Raw genomic sequence first — 17099 nt, forward strand, 5'->3', positions numbered from 1 at the left:
TCTTTCCTCAAGTCAATATGCAGTAAATGTTTGGCAGAGTGATTCGCCATCAAGGGCTGGTTTACAGTATATGGCTGCCCTGCTGACAACTTAATCATAACGCTGTATTGTTATTTCAACAAATGTGTGCTATCCTGTCTGGCCCTGGACATGGGATTTGAGTTTACTACATCAACGCAAAATGGCAGTAAAGAGTGACTTGATGCCAAAGACATAGTTTCTTGTTATTGAGTATAAATGCAAGGTTCAGTTAAGGAGAAAGCACAAACACAAGGTTTGTCCAACTAATGCATAAACTTTATTTTTCATTAGCACAGAATTTGAGTCTATCGTGAATAGTGCTGGGCGATATGGGGGAAAGAAAAAAAAAATTCTATCACGATGTACAGTCGGCTATTTTATATCACAATAACGATATATAGTACAAGAATACATTTTCAGTTTTTCCATTAAAAAAAATTATACAACACACTAAGACCTTTTCTAATTTTATTTTGAAGTGACATAAACAGGTCTGTTCAAGAGAGAAATGCATCCACAAGTGCTGCTATATAAAATTATTAAATGTTCACAAGAGGCACAGTAACCACTGACATATTTTTCACAAATGCATTTGTGAATCTAAATGGGGGATGCAAAAAAAATGTTTCTGACAGATTATTATTTTTTTTTAAACAAAGAGCTCTCCTGTAATGTTTTTTTAAAAACATTTGTTGCACAGATTTCATAAGTCAAAATGAAAACTCAGGACTGCAGTGTGAAAAGAAACACTGTTTAGTGATATGAAAGGTATTCACTTTGGTATATCAATTTTCTGAATCGCTTATCAATCCTGTAACTTTTAATCTTCCTCCTCCCGGTTGACGTTTAGAACAGTAACAATACGTCACTTCCTGTTTAGCTAAGTGTGTCGCATAACTTTTTCTTCTCTTTTTTTGTTCAGCCACATAAATGTTGTGATACATTAGCAATATTTTTTATCGATAATTCATCATCACTGCATTGTGATAAGTTACTACTACCCGTGGGAAATATTCCCATCTGTAGTTATTATTTCTTTAAAAGTAGTTCTAAAAGACTACTAACTAAAGCATCAAGAACACCTGCCTAATAAGACCCACCAGTACTGATAATATGTAAAACTATCCAGCTGCTATTCTAGCAGAATCCATTGCATCATGAATGTTTGACATTGGTCCCAAAGGATGGACATGTTCACCCTTTAATTTCTATCACTGGCATAATCCCCTTTCCAAACTTCTAAGGGTGAAATAGAAAGGCCCTGCAAGCAAAGAGATGAGTGGAGAGAACGAGAAGGGAATAATCACAAGGGCCTAGCTGTCTATGTGGATTAGAATGGGGAAGAAAATCCTTTCATCTCCAATGTGTTATTCCAGGCTACAAAACATGTATGCACAGCCATACTGTGCCAAACATCAAGTACTTACTTGACAGCAAAGACAATCAAATACCTTAATGTTATCCAATTAGTTTAGAATATACAAAAGCCAGTTTGTGAGTTAAAACTGACAACGTGTAATTATATTACAGATGGACATAGTAGCACAGTCACTGGATGAGAGAAGAGCTTTAAAAAAGGGACATACTTTCATAGCTGACAAGAAGTTTTGGCTCTGGGGCAAGAGAGTGAACAGTACGAGGCAGGCACATGATCCAACTTGTTCTCAAATTTCTCACTTTGAAATAAGAATGGCTGCTCTATTTTAGCCAAAACTTCCAATACTCAATTATAACAGGGGAATTTCCAAGGTAACGTTTTTCCTGTGAGGTCTAATTGTAACATAAGTCAAATCAAGTCAACTTTATTTATATAGCGCTTTCAAACAGCCTGAGCTGTCAAAAAGCGCTTTACAGAAAGATAACAACACTAACATAACAAAAAGATGAACAGCAATACAATACAACCACATAACTGCTTAAAGTTTAATGAATAAATACAAAGAAAACACAAACCTAAAAAGTTAGTGGCCCCCATACCTGCTTGTGCTCAGAGCCAAAGTTCATTATGTTCTCCTGTGTGATCCTGTCGTAGAGGCAAAAAAACTTCACTGATGGTATGGTGCAGCCAGTTTGTGGTATCATGCGTTATACGTCGCAGGCAAATGTGCTGTTGAAAAGTGAGCATCTTTTTTCTCCGTGAATGTCTCTGATGTAGTCATTTACAAGCGGTTATGAATAACACAAATGTGCAGGTTTAGGCCGCTGCATGGTCGCAACATGCACGCTGTCTTGTCGAGACAGACACGCCTTGTAAGCACTGAGCTTTACTGTTAAGGCTGAGCGACATGGCCAAAAAATAAAATCTAAATTTTTTTTTTCAGTCACTCAAGACGATTACGATTTTAATCGATTTTAGTCTAATAAACCCAACAAACATTTAAAGACTTTCATTTACTCAAAACGAATTCCGAAGCAAAATGTTCAGACAACAATGTATACTGATTCTAAATCAGTTTTAACAAACTTAACATTCATAGTTTGTGCTTAGATGCCATAATTAAGTAGTTGGTAGCTATTGTAAACATGCCTTGTAAAGCACCCACCCAGCATTCTACCACTTATGCAAAATTACAACTCCTGAAAACATTTGGATGTAACAGAACATGTGTCTTTAGCCTGGGCATATTCAGCAATGTGTTAAAGCTATGCATAATATCTGACCTCTTATAACTAAACAAACACGACACAACAGAGGTAGCTCCCACTTTGGGCACTGAAGACCGTAGATGCGACAGAATTGGTTGCTCAAAACGGCGACATTGTTGTTATGCAGTAGCGAACAACGCGCATACATCCAAATGGACACGATGACGTATGATGTTACAGTTTATGTCATCACACACCTACAGTGTTAATGTGCTTATTAATTTATAGTGTAATTTTTTTTATCAACCACAAAAATACACCGGTAATATCATAGAAGGTATGATAAGGCACACCCCTACTTTGGAGCTTGTACAACTCCATTCACTTACAACGTATATGCAAAAGCCACAACACATCATATTATTATATATTACATATATTATAAGGATTGTAGGATGACTGTAGGTAATTTGCATGTGGCCATGTTTTGTTTCTCTATCTTTGCATACAGACACTAATAGCTGGCGTAGCGATGTTCCCCAATGCAATTTTGATAAATAGGCCACACCAATGTGGCAAGCGTGGGAATTACATACCTCGCTATTCTCCGTTTCACTTCACCATTGGCGACATGGATAAATAAGCCTCCGTGGAGCGGGACAATTGTCACAGATACCCGATCCAATTTATTTTCCAATATCAAGTCTAAAATCTGATCCAAGTATCGGATCGGAGCATCCCAAGTTATCTTGTGGTTTTTGCATTTGCTGTGGCATTGTTATGCAATTGTTGTGACCTGTCTCGGCCACCATAGGGTGTAGCCTTTTGGGTTGATGTACATAGACCTGTCACAATAAGAAATGTTGCTTGGTGATAAATTGCTCCAGAAATTATTGCGATAAATGATAATATTGCAGTTTTCATATAATTTTTCAAATAATATGTTAATGGTATAATAATAACTAAATCCAAAGAATTCCCACACAAGAGCTGTTGTGTTCAGCTTTGATACCAGCTCCATTTGACCGTATTATTTCCAAATGATGGCTGTCCTTACTACTCAGGGGCCCTAACACTGAATCTGATGTGCCAAATGCCCCGCCTCCCAGAGTGCGTGGCAAGATGATTCACTCCTCATTACTCTAAGCATGGTTTAGGAGTCAGTCGTGACAGGAAAGTTAACTTATTACCTGTGGGGAGAGAGAGAAACCCTAATTGTCCCCATATTCCACATAAAAACAAACCCATAGTGTAATAACTTACCGCCATGGAATTTCTCAGAGTCGATAAGATTTATTGACCAAATTCTTTGTTTAGTTACACTGGCCATTGTTTAATTGAGTTTAATAAAATTGTGTTTACAATCACATTGAAATAAGAGTATTGAGCAATTCTTGTTTAAACAGAACTATTCTTGTTCATCTGGCCTACTGCTGTTGCAACGTTGATAATCAAGATAAAATGGGTGACATTCAGGAACAATTCAGTCAAACTATCCCATCATGCATGCCTTCACTGACAAGTCAGAGAGTGACGGTGTAAGTTCAGGACCAAGCTGCTCTTCAAATCAACTCAAAAACTATTTTGTCACCCTGCTCACATGGCTTTCCAGCTCAGTGGTTGGCCAGAAGTGGACACACAGTCACGATCACAGTCACTTCAGCATAAGTATGCTTCTCACATAGACGGAATGTGAACGCGTTAAATCCATGTATTTATCTTGTGCAATATCTTGTGCATAGGCAGAACGGACATCAGCTTTACTATCATGGTTTACACATATTCTGCCACTGATGGAAGTGGCAGCCCTTCCAGTTGACCTCTTAATTTTCAATTACTTTATCTGGAACTTACCTTTTGTATTAATCTAACTTAACCCAGCCTTCAGAATTGGTCAAAACTCTCTTTCCAAAAGTGCAGGACAAAAGGCAAAACCACAGCTGTTAGTTGTTCACAACCTATTCATTAGCATGTCTATGCGACAAAGATATTTGCAAACTTAAAAACAGTAAAACAATTAAATAACCCTTACATCACTTGGATTGACAAAGGCCGTCCCGGATGGAAAATTATGGCACAATTGACGTTTGTGGTGTTTTAGCCATTCACTTAGATAATGATGCCTTGAAACAAACTTTAAAACCCTTCTTACTACAGAACACTACAATCCTTGCATCCACATGTAAACAGGCAACATGCAATTACTCTGAAGACTCTGGTGTCCAGGCCCCACTAAGTGTATGCACAGTCGCACACAAAAATGACAGAGCAACTTTGCTATGTTTTTTTGTCTCAATCCTGTGCCTTCTACTATCTATTTTTACTTAACTCCTTAACTTTAGCGTCACAGTGATCAGAACCTTACTGGGTGGCTGAAGTTTCTTTAGGCAAATGTTTCTGTCAAAACAAAGACAATATCAATTTTACATCTATCTTTAGAACAGAGAATTTGCTTAAATGGGTAGAAGAAATACATTCAGCAAATTTACCCAATGTTGTGTAGAAGTACTCTACGAGTGTGCCAACTTCCCTCCAGCCATAGCAAATTACGACCCCGTTTGAGCCACCTCTTCCCTCGCTGGAAGAAAATTCCACTTGTGGGGGGGGGGAAGCCATGTCTGCTCCTCCCCACTGTGTGGGTTTTGTTCTGTTAATCAGACCACATGCCTCAAGGATTCAGGAATCCAACAAGAGCTCTCTGCCAGCTCCTCTCACAGCCCCAGCAGCCTGTGACATACTATTCAGTGTATAGCGGGTTAAAGAGTCTATCCATTCATAACACTGCCCAACTATCCTCAGGCAGTTTCTTACCCCCACCCCAAAGCCCACCTTCTCTTACCCCAGAGACACCCTCCCTCATTTCACCACTCAAAAAGAACATTTTGTCTGTCTGCTGGAGAAAATCCGAGACAATCCTCAATTCCAGGATCAGATTCAAACCTGGAATTTATTAAAAGGTCACTCTTAAACAGAAAGCATTAGGCACTCAAAGCTTGTCATTAATACCACGTTTTATCCAGCTCTGTTTTACTTTGCAACAACTGTTCCACTGCAAAAGATACTGACTCCTTCTTACCATGATAACATAATTTGTAATGCTCTCATCATCTTAAAAGAAAAGGCAAAGCAAATGCAACACAATTTGTTTTGGTTGAATTCCGTTCTCCTAACTTCCCTCCACAGAACTCTTGCTACTCATGCAGTGAGGGGAGAAATGAGGCACACTGGAAATTTGCAGGCTAACAATGGAAGACAGCTGCTCTTGCTGCACATGTCTTTCATGAGCTGAATTAGTTGTACAAGCCTTTGCTCCCTTCCCCCACAAGCCTCTCTTCTAAGCAGGCTGATCCAGACACAGCAACACACTTCATGGAAAGCTTAGAGGAGAGGGGGAAAACAAAGCATAATAGGGGCTTTGTTTGACAGGTCTGTGATTGTTTTCTGATAATGTAGACAAACATACATTCACATATCTTAATATGCTTACTCTGATTAAAAAAATAAATAATAATAATTAAAAAAAAAAAAAGCAGACAGAGAGTCTTTTTGTTGATTTCAAAGCGAAATGATGCTGTTCTTACGCTTGAAAATCCCAACTGTTGTGACCAAATACTTGGCATAGCCTTTGGGGTTTTTAACTTGGAACAGACAGAACCTTTATCTACAATGAAAACTTTACAACTGTTTAGAAGGTGTGCATGAAAATAAAGCTCATAGCCAAAATAAATTGAGACCAAGGTCACTGTTAATAAATAAATAAAAGACTACTGTATTCCAGTTCAGAGACTATTTTGTCCATGACACATTCAGAAAAGCAGCACTCTCCTCAAAGATATTTAGTATATGCTCTAACTGCAATGAAGTGAGGGGTTGTTTATAATCTGCAACAACACTTTCTACCAGACTCTAGCTATGTGCAAATGTCATTCCCACACTTATTTGGAATGTAAATTCATAGAAAAGGATATAAAAGTTTCCACACACAATGGACTTCTTAACACTGCATGTTTTGCCAACAACATACTTTCATTGGTATCTGAGATTATATATATATATATATATATATATATATATATATATATATATATATATATATATATACACACACACACATACATACACACACATATGTACATATGTAAATAAATTAGCTGTCCAAAGCAAGGTAGTTGCGCAAAGCAATTAGTGGCATTCTAGATTAGGGATAGACCGATAATCGGCCCCGGCCGATTATCGGCGCCGATATTTGGCATTTTGACAAATATCGGCATCGGCCATGTTTTGAATCTGAAGGCCGATAAAGCTCACTGAGCAGGGGATACTTGCGAACGTAGCGAATTTGGGGTTTTCATCAGGATTTGTAAGATGTTCGCAGTCAGTTTTTAGTTGTCGTAAACACATTTGGAACATATTCACACAATTTTTCACCGCAAAAATCTTTTTGAAACGTTTTTACGAACCCTAACAAAAACCCCAAATGAGCTACATTCACATGAATTTGTTACTCAGTGAGAAATTATATATAGTTTGAAAGAATTCCCCCCCCTCCCCATTTTACTGCAAATGAATATCGGCTTGAAATATCGGTTATCGGCCAACTTGACTACAAATAATCTGTATCGGTATCGGCCTTGAAAAAACCATATCGGTCTATCACTATAATCTAGATTTACTTGAATGACACAAAGCAACAATGTCAAGGTGACCACAGTTAGAGTTAAGGAGTTAGGGTACCAATGTGGTACCACTTGATAAGGATTTGTATTATCCTTGTAATTATCCCAAACTACAGAGTGCCTGGTCTGCTCATTAATCTCTTACAACGATCGTCACTGTGGTTAGGATACTTGAATGTCAAGAGTCGCAATAACGATAAGATAGATTGTTTGAATTCATAACATTCAAGTCTAGATTTTGAAGAAGATACATAGAGAACATTTAAAAGCTTAAAATGAGTGAACAGGAAAACAATATCAGGTCAAGCTGTGGTAAATTTAAATAGACAAAAGACCCGTGCACTCCATTTGGCATCAACAGCAATAGTGGTAGTCATGGCTGCAGTCTTTCATTAAAGTGCATCCATTTCTTCCTCTCCTCCTTTCTGAACATAGCACTAGCAATGTAATTTTCCATGAGAGCTGCTCCATTTATCAAGGCCAGTGCCAGATCAAGGCAGCTGAAGAATGCCTCACGCCTCTACAAATGTATAATGAGAGGTGGGAGAGTGAGATGCACTCAGAAGTGGATACTACTTGTGTGAAGAAACTGCAGAAGATTTATTCAGCATCTGCGCTGCAATGCTTTGGGGAGCTTTAACTTCATACACTATCAATGAAGCTACACTGTCACACCCAATCCACAGAGAAAAGGATTGCTGGCCACATGCATACTAATCGGTCTTATGACTATTAATGCTCGAGACAGGACAGCTACCATTACAAATTAATATCCAGGGTCCACACGACAAAGCCTGACACATTTCCCATTTCACTTTCAAATCCCTTTTCCCTGAATATTTCTTTACATGTTAAGTGGCTAATGGATGGATGGAGGGATGGATTTGAAAAGCATGCATTTAGCAAAGTATGAAGACTGCACACATTTAAAAACATATTTTTGGACCACAGATCCCAACTGTGTGTCAGGTACTATGTTTGTCCTGTACATGTCATTCCAAATCTGCACAAAACAACAAGCACAACAAAGTCATGTCTGCCATGACATGAATTGGGTATATGCCACGGAGGAGGCGGAACTTCCGATTTCCGTAAATCCGAGTGCGTCTCAGAGTGCTTCGGAGAACTGGGACACACACACACACACCCACACACACCCCCACACACAGCGATCAACGGGAATGTGTAATTGAGGGCCACGAGGGTGGCAATGCGAGTATTGGGACACAGCCTATTAGGGGTGGGTACCTCACGATACGATACGCAATACAAGGTTCACGATAAGGATTATCTCACGATGACGAAACCGCAATAATCGATATATTGGACAGGAAATAAGTCCACGATAATCACGATAAAACTACTCAAGACAGACTGATGTTTTTTCAATGAGAAAATTGTTTCTTTTTTTACTATCACTGAAACACAATATTAAAACTAGTGTCTTCTTCACAGTGAGTACTTCTAGTGCTGGGCGATATGGCGATATATATCGTCATATCGCCATGACGACTGAAAAATGTTTATCGTGCCCTCTCTCTCTTACCTATTGTCTCTATCGTCATTGGAGTATTAGAACGCTACAGTATTATTTTTGTCATGATGCATGCACTTGATGTATATAAGTGCCAAACAAGAGAAAGAAATGACTTTTGCAGAACAACTTGCGTCTCAGTAACATTTACGTCATTTAGTTTTACTTTGCGGCATCATTTATAACAGCAGCTTGCCTGAATTTGCGACATCATGCTGCTTTACGTTAACACACACGTAAGTCAGATGATGGAGGAGGAAGAAGCCAAAAGAGTGGCCCCTGAAATTGAACAAGCTGCATCTTAACTCCACAGAGAGAAGCACTTTTTCTGAAAGAAAAAAAAATTATTTTATTTTGGTTTCATGAAGTCCGACGTGGAGCATAAAAAAACAGTACCGTAATATACAAGTTGTGCGACAGGAACATTCCAGCACCCGACGCAAACACAACAAACCTATTTCAGCACCTTGAGAAGAAGCTCGAAAAAGAGCTCATGACTATCCTACAGATGCGAGTCAACAAAGCTTAAGTAAGTGAATCCGGAACAAAACTCAAGAAGAAAAACCAAAGTCAACCGAACATACAGGAGTCTTTTGCGTGTCACCCCTTATGACAGAAACACTTCGCTGGAAAAAAAAAATAACAGAGTCGATAGCGCGTTTGATTGCAGAAATGTAAAATAGAATATTTGTGTTTATTTTGATATAATTGCATTTTCCACATGCAAATAATGTTAGGTACTGTTGCTCTACTACTCTAGCTGCACCACAAAGCTACAGACATAAGAAAGCTGAAACTTTGCACTTAGAAAAATATTTTTTTGTTGTTGCATTTAATTTATGACCGAAAATGTCTGAACTTTATTTTTTATACCTTATTAAAATGTGTAGGCTACTGTGCCTCCTTTGTTTACATTTATTATTTTATATTGCAGCGCTACTTGATTCATTTGTGACATTCATTAATGTTACTTACAAATAAAGTGTGAAATTGTAAGCAAAGTATCTTGTGTAATTTTTCATGGAAGAACTGCAAATATATCTATATCGTGGTATATCGTTATCGTGAAATAAAATGGCCCATATCGTGATAAAAAAAAATTCCCATATGCAGCAGTGTCTTTTTTTTTTTTTTTTTTTTTTTTTTTTAAATACAAATGTCTTCTTAAGAGACAACTTTCTGTGAACAAATTTGTGTCTTTCTTAAACACAATTGTCATGCAACATGTCAGTCACAGTCATTTGGTTCATTTTATAAACTGTGAGATTTTCTGTGCAACTCTGCAAAAGTAAAACAAGAAATAAAATTACATATTAAATCCAATTAATTGCTAATATACTCATATTATATATTATATAACACATAATATACACATGGATGCTGTGCGTGATCAACTCCGCCCTGGGAGAATCAAAAGGGAGTTTTGCTTTAAGTAGAGAACCATTAGCTCTTACCTTTAGCTCTAGATGATGCCACTGTAAGTGGCTGTTCATATTCCCCATGTTTCCAGTTTAAGTATTGTGAGACAGTTCTTGCATATACCAAAGTGCTTCTCCTCTCTGTTCCATATCATAAAATCTGAAATGTATCCATTCCACGCTAACCATATCCACACCTTTGACACTAGTACACGGCTGGCACATCTTTTAACTTCTGTTGTTTACTTGAGTCTTCTTCGCCTGAAGACTCCGTCCATTTCCCCGCCACTCTTATGAGGCACTCCCCCTAGCGGCCCACCAAGTAATTGCTCAATAAGTAATGAACAATGGAGCCTTTATAGCGGCTGTATATTAACTACAAATATGATCGATACTTGGCGTAGACATATCGCTAATCAACCGGGACACAAAGTATTACGATTTACCGCCGCATCGAGATATCGTCACACTCCTACGGCCGCCTATATGTCGCAACAGCAACCGGAAACAGTGTAGGTGTGTGACTTACGGAGTTGGAAGTCCGTGACATTGTGACATGACAAATTAAAGCTATATCCGGTGCACAAATATAATTAACAACCACTTTTTTTTTAAATATTGAATTATTATCATTAGCATTATTATTATTGTTATTATTATTGTTATTATTATTATTATTATTATTATATAAATCAAGGCACCACTCAAAAGTGTGGTCGCGGGCCGTTGCCCAGGCTGATTTATGTCAATCTGCGAAACAAAGTGTGTCAAAATTAGTGGCACAGAAAACAAGGAAAAAAGTTAACAGCGCTCAATCTAAATTGTTACGTTTTAATTAATACAAGTAGTCAACACACAAAGAAAACTTACGATATTTGCAATTAATCAACGACTTCAATGTTTCCAATCAGGGAGCCGACACACACTAGTGTGCCTTGAGTGATTGTCTGGGGTGCTGTGTGAATATATGCACTTTCACTTAGTGTCATTAAAATATATTAAGAACATATACTATATTTTTGTCTACCCATCTATGCCAACAACATATAGTGACAGGCAGAATATATGCTCTTACATTATGTGTTGGCTTTTGAGGAAAAAACAAAATCAGCTATGTGCTCAATTAAACAGGACCAGACAGGACTCGAGACTGCGAGCAAAAGACCAGATGAAGATTTTCATCTGTTCATAAATTACAGATACTGTGCCATGGTGCATGAGCCTTATTTGCCAAGAAAAGGTGTGAATCATAGATAACGAAGACTTGGAACACTGTTAACTAAACTGTTATTTTCATCTGGTCGTAATGTACAGATATTGTACTGTGGTGCTTGAGGCAGTCTCAAGTCTCAAGTCCCAATGAGACATACTTGTCAAGAATTTGGTCTGAATCATAAACAATGAAGACTTGGAACACTGTTGACAAAACTGTTGAAAATATGGAGAATAGGGGTGGTTGCAAGTTTTAGTTACATAGCCTTTACCACAATTCAGCAAATATAATACCATTGGTTCATATACTATAATATAAAGCATTGTGGATGAGCTTGGTGACCTAACCAAGAATATGATCACAGGTCAGCATGAAGAATTGAATGGCATGTGTCATGGCTGTCATATTGCAGCAGCAGAGGCTAGGACACCCACTCAGCATGGAGCTGACAGCCTCCACTTTCACAAGGACAGTGGATTTTGTGCTTGGGGTTTTAACTCTGCTGAATTAAAAAAATATAATTTACCATATCATGTGGTGTGAAGATGGATGTTTTCAAAACATAGTTAATTTTATAGTACTCAGTAATCCCTCAAGGAAAAATAATCAACATGCAACAGAGAACGAGCCACTTATGAAAGCATGCAAGGCGAGATTTCAAAGTTAAAATGCCGTACAAAGAGTACAAATTTTGACCTGGGGGGTTGGATTGGTGTCTTGTTCAAGCATATCTCCGAAGTAGTCAAGAAGCAGACTAGCATCTCTACAACAACCAGCTGATATTTTACATTTCGTCCGCAGCAGGACTCGAACTATAGGTCTCGATATATATACCAATCCAATGTCAGCCAAATGTAACGCCTGTGGCATTGGGAAATCACGCCCGAAAAATGACCGAAATACACACCCAACAGACAGCGACACAGACTATTAAGTACTTTATGCACATGTGTGGGATATGATACCCCTCCATACCATCGGCCGCGGTAGTCACTATTCCTCATTGTCAGAAATAGGCAACCGGTGAGCTCTTAACGGGGATGGGATATAAAAACGTAAACAATGCTAAGCTGTCGTAATCATTTTTGCAATTCACTCACAATGTACTCCGATACAAAGCACACCCTCAGGTTCATTAACTCAATTCTCAAATAAACTCAACTTTATTTCTAAAGCACTTTAAAACAAGCAATGCTGTATACAAAGTGCTGCACATGGGGTGGGTTTTTGGGTCAGCTAATATCACTTTTATCTGCTACATATTCTAATCTATGTCAAAATGGAAATGGCATTTTTTCAATTCATATTTGCTACCGTTTTGTCTAAAAAGAACATTTTATTTTTATTACAGTATTATTGCATCTGGCCTAACCAGCATCAATGGACCTTTGACTGAAAAAGACTTAGTGGCCTGATAAGCTTTGTACTTCATTTGAGTAGTGTCAATTATTCAATAGTGAGAATATTTACAGAAGGACAGTGAGTGGAGTAACGTGGAGGCTAGCCTCATTAAAATTAATAGGGGGAAAAGTCTGTCCAAATTAAAATATTGAACACTGAATATTTGTACTATTGAATTATTATTGTTTACTTCCGTGTTGTCACTGCCTAAAGTCAACAATTGCATAGTTATATATTGCAATTGGACATTTGCACATGCGGCCGGTTAATGTAAACAGACATTTTGGTGATGTAACACTTGAAATGTACTCATAATTAGACTGAAAAATCGGATATAGGCCGATAATTTGGAATTGGCCACTTCACCTGGACCAGCATTAATGGTTTCCTCTCAAATCCATTGTGGCAAGGCACAGGGGCAAACTCATAAATAATTTGGTTACTGATACAATGCCTAAGGCCTGCACAAGCAAAGAAATGTTCTTGTACAACAGACAAACCAAGTAAAGGTGTCCTGTCCTTTTTGTTTCTGCGGAACGTCTTTGCAACGTTTTGCAGTCTTGAACGAAACCTGACGAAATACCATCACTCGATACATGCACACTCCCTCGCAAGTCTGTGCCACTCAGTGAGATAGGGGTTCAAGGAATCAAATAAACTTCCTTACACCCCCAGGTTTAGAACAGCAGGAAAACGATGGAGGCGTGCGTTGCACAAACTCCCTTCCCCCACACACTGCTCCAACGGCTTGTGGGATTAAGAATGGAACACGATGACAGACAAAAACTGTTCTCAGTACCGCACTGTTCTTCTGTCTTTTAAATTGTGTGAGCATGAAAAGGGTGCTTGGAGGCGTATAATAGAGATAGTGATCCGCTCTATGAGTGAACAAGACAAGTATGACTGAATAACTACACAGATCATTACATTGTTCTAATGTAACAATGTGACAGTGTTCAAATTATGTTACCCAAAAGGAAACAAGATGTGATGTATTAACTTTCTGTGCCATTTAAATCTTGGGTTTTAAAGATATATAGACGCATTGGAGGACAATATTCTCAATATAAAGGTAAACACTAAACATAACAGAAAACAGGGGAATTTGCGCTGCATGATGGATGGATTATCACAGAAAGCTATAAATGTGAACAGACCTCACAATTCCAAGTTCTAGAACCACAATCCTCTATCCTAATGTGTACTTACAGAATACCGGTAATAACCTTAGCCAGTTCCAAAGACAATTTTCACAGATCAATTCAGCAAACTTTTGTTAAGCCAGCAAAAAAACAAAAAACAAAAAAAAACATAAAACGTGTTAATATTGCATTTCAAACTCAATTTGTTATGTTGACTTGTTGAACCAACCCATTCAGTTGTGGCAACTTGACTTGAAAAGTTGAAATCATATGAAAATGTCTGAATCTTTACTGCTATGACTATTCTAAACTTGGTGGCATTTTAAAATGTTAATCTGTATCTTCCTGTTACTGCAAAGATACCAAATCTCAACTAAAGCTCTGAAATCAATCCAAATCAATCATGCGGCCTTTAACAATTAACTATACCCTAAAAAGTAAACCTTGCATTGCATGTATGTAAAGTTAATAAAAGAACATACCTTTTCATTTTTCACCTTCTTCAAGGTCTTGCATTCAACATTACCGTTTTCAATCTCCTCCGGCTCAGTTTTTGTGGTTAATGCTGGTAATATCCCAACTGGTTCAAGAGCAATATTCCCAATTTGATTGGCTTCCACTAAGTCTGTTGATTGTGTGCCCTCGAAGGGTGTATTACGACAGTTCCCCAGAGCAACTTGAACTTGAGACACAACCTCCTTCTCCACTGCAGCAATTGCCACAACTGCTGCTCCCTCGGTTTTGTCCTTTTTACTTTTGCCCGTCGCCCCTTCTTTGTCCTTTTTCCCACTCAGAACACCTCTGGAGGTTTTGCCCCCTTTTTCTATGTTTTTCACAGAGGTCGAATTGTTGCCTGCAACCATTGCACTCGCTGCCGTGCCAGTTGGCTCGCCTTGAGTCCGTCCTGTATTTTCCTTTTTCGCTCCATCTCCAGCTGAAGCTTTGTTATTATTGTCTTTAGAGTTTTTACTGCGCTTGTATTTGGATTTGCTTTCTTTGCCTTGAGAGCCAGATACCGGACTAACAAACCTGATGTTGTCAGGCAACGCTGCTACTGCACTGGGTGGTGCCGCCATGCCGTCCTTGGTTCCAGACATCTCAAGTTTGTCCTTCTCTAAATCAGCGTCAAGGTCAATAATCAGATTTCCAACACCGATATCCCATTCATCCCCGCTGTCATAAGTGTCCACCGCATTAGAGTCCACACCTTTCCCGCCTGCAGTGCCACCACTTAGGGACATTTTAGTGCCAACGGCCCAGGATTGCCTCGGTGAGGTCCAACGCTATCTCGGACGGTTGGGACTCGGGGGCAGGGGTTAAAGAATCTTCACGGTCTAATCGTTCCTTTTCCATTTGGCCACATTTTGTTCTGAAAAGAAAACACAATTCAGTATAGTCAAAGATATATAATATTTCAGACATCAATCTAGATTCTAGGTTCTAGATTCTAGAACCTAGCATTTCATTACTTACAAAAGAAAATGTTTTCACATAAGCCAGTCATTCTGAGATGATCAGTGTGCAAATCCCTATGATACTACCCACTGGTGTAACAGAAACCCTTTCTTCATAATCACTTCCCCCAGTTACCATGACAACTGTGGGAAATGTTGCCTAAATCCTGCTTTGACAGCCAAGGTGGCCCACTGCTCTGAACGACTGGATATCTTTTCATAAGGCACTGCTGTTAGTGTCACTAGTAATAAACTCCCACGTTGTTTATGGAGCCCTGCTTTTTCAACTCAAGATGACACTGTTCATCTTGCATTACCCAGTTTTAAAAACAAACAAAATAAATAAAGCAGTTCATGTCAAAGACTCAAATTATTATACCAAATGTGGATTTAAGATTAAAATATTTCACATCAAATAAGAAAGATCCATTACGGTACATGGCAATTAGCTAGTAGTGTGTTAAACTCAGAAAAAAAAAATGATTATCTGGCACATTGAACATGAAATCCTTAGAAAGCTTGCTATGTGAACACAGTCTTCAGGAAATCGAAAGTTTAAAAAAAAAATTTTCTGTGTGTGTGTATTGTTCACAATCACTTTTTAAACCATGTGTATATGTACAATATTTAATTCCAGTATACTGACAGAAATAGGAACTGCGATAATTAAACACCAGATGGTTATGATGCATCAGATAACCTGTTCAATTAAAATATATCCCATCTGTTGGTACCTCAATCCGGATAAGTCTTCTTAAGGTGTCAAATTGTTTAGTAATGTGTATTGTAAATGAATTTGAATTAAATTGGGCAGGAAACAGCTTTTAGAGACCCTGTGAGGTCAGTGCTTATAATAATAATAATCACAGAACTGATTATGTGAGATTTTTAATGAGTAAGAAGAAGTACGCGCACATTCAACAAATATTGTATTAAAGTGACAAATTCTGGTTGACCATTGCGATTGGCTGGCAAACAGTTCAGGGTGTACCCTGCCGACTGCCTGTAGACAGCTAGGATAGGCTCCAGCATGCCCGCGACCCTCGAGGAAAAGCGGTTTGGATTATTGATGGATATATGATGTTGTATTTTTCTACAGGAACCATGAAAGAGTATTTGGCTCTGTCCTGATTTTTTTTTTTTTTTTTTTGCACATTTATTATTTAGCATCCTTAGATATCCATTTCTACGGCTTTGGAACTACAGCCAACCACGGTTGAGAGTTACCCACAAACGGAGAAAACTGGCAACAGTGGTGAACCAACCTGGGTGTGGCCTACCAATGAAAATATTCCAAGCGGGCAACAAGAAGTCATCCAGGCCTCAATATTGACAATTATGGTAATTGTTCATGGCTCCACCGTAAGACAGACACTAAGCAAATGGCATCGTTCCAAGGCAAAAACTACTTTTGAGGAAGAAAAAAGGTGGGGAGAAAGTCTCATCTCACATTTGCTACTAAATATCTTGATGATTGGAGAAACATTCTGTGGGCTGACGAGGCAAAAGTTGCAAAGTATTTGTTCATGCCAACAGTCATACATGGTGGTGGCAGTGTAATGGTGTGAAGTTGCTGCTCAAACAAGACCTCAACAACTCGTTGTGATTAATGGAAAAAATAACATCTACCCGAAAATTCTGCAGGTGAATGTCT

General features: G+C 38.4%; 1 protein-coding gene across 5 annotated transcripts in view; it reads right to left on the reverse strand.

The window, feature by feature from the left end:
- Window positions 1-17099, reverse strand: part of znf609b (zinc finger protein 609b) — a 95971-nt gene that overhangs the window by 44234 nt on the left and 34638 nt on the right. For 4 of the 5 annotated variants that reach the window (XM_077518964.1, XM_077518961.1, XM_077518960.1 and 1 more), the window contains exon 2: window positions 14474-15360. In XM_077518964.1, the coding sequence (XP_077375090.1) occupies window positions 14474-15232 (759 nt within the window). In that variant the 5' untranslated portion in view covers window positions 15233-15360. Of the gene's footprint in view, window positions 1-5096; window positions 5153-14473; window positions 15361-17099 lie in introns of those variants that run through there. The other variant, XM_077518965.1, reaches the window with a different exon arrangement.

The sequence above is a fragment of the Festucalex cinctus genome, chromosome 4 (assembly GCF_051991245.1).
Source record: "Festucalex cinctus isolate MCC-2025b chromosome 4, RoL_Fcin_1.0, whole genome shotgun sequence".
In the NCBI taxonomy this organism is placed as follows: domain Eukaryota; kingdom Metazoa; phylum Chordata; class Actinopteri; order Syngnathiformes; family Syngnathidae; genus Festucalex; species Festucalex cinctus.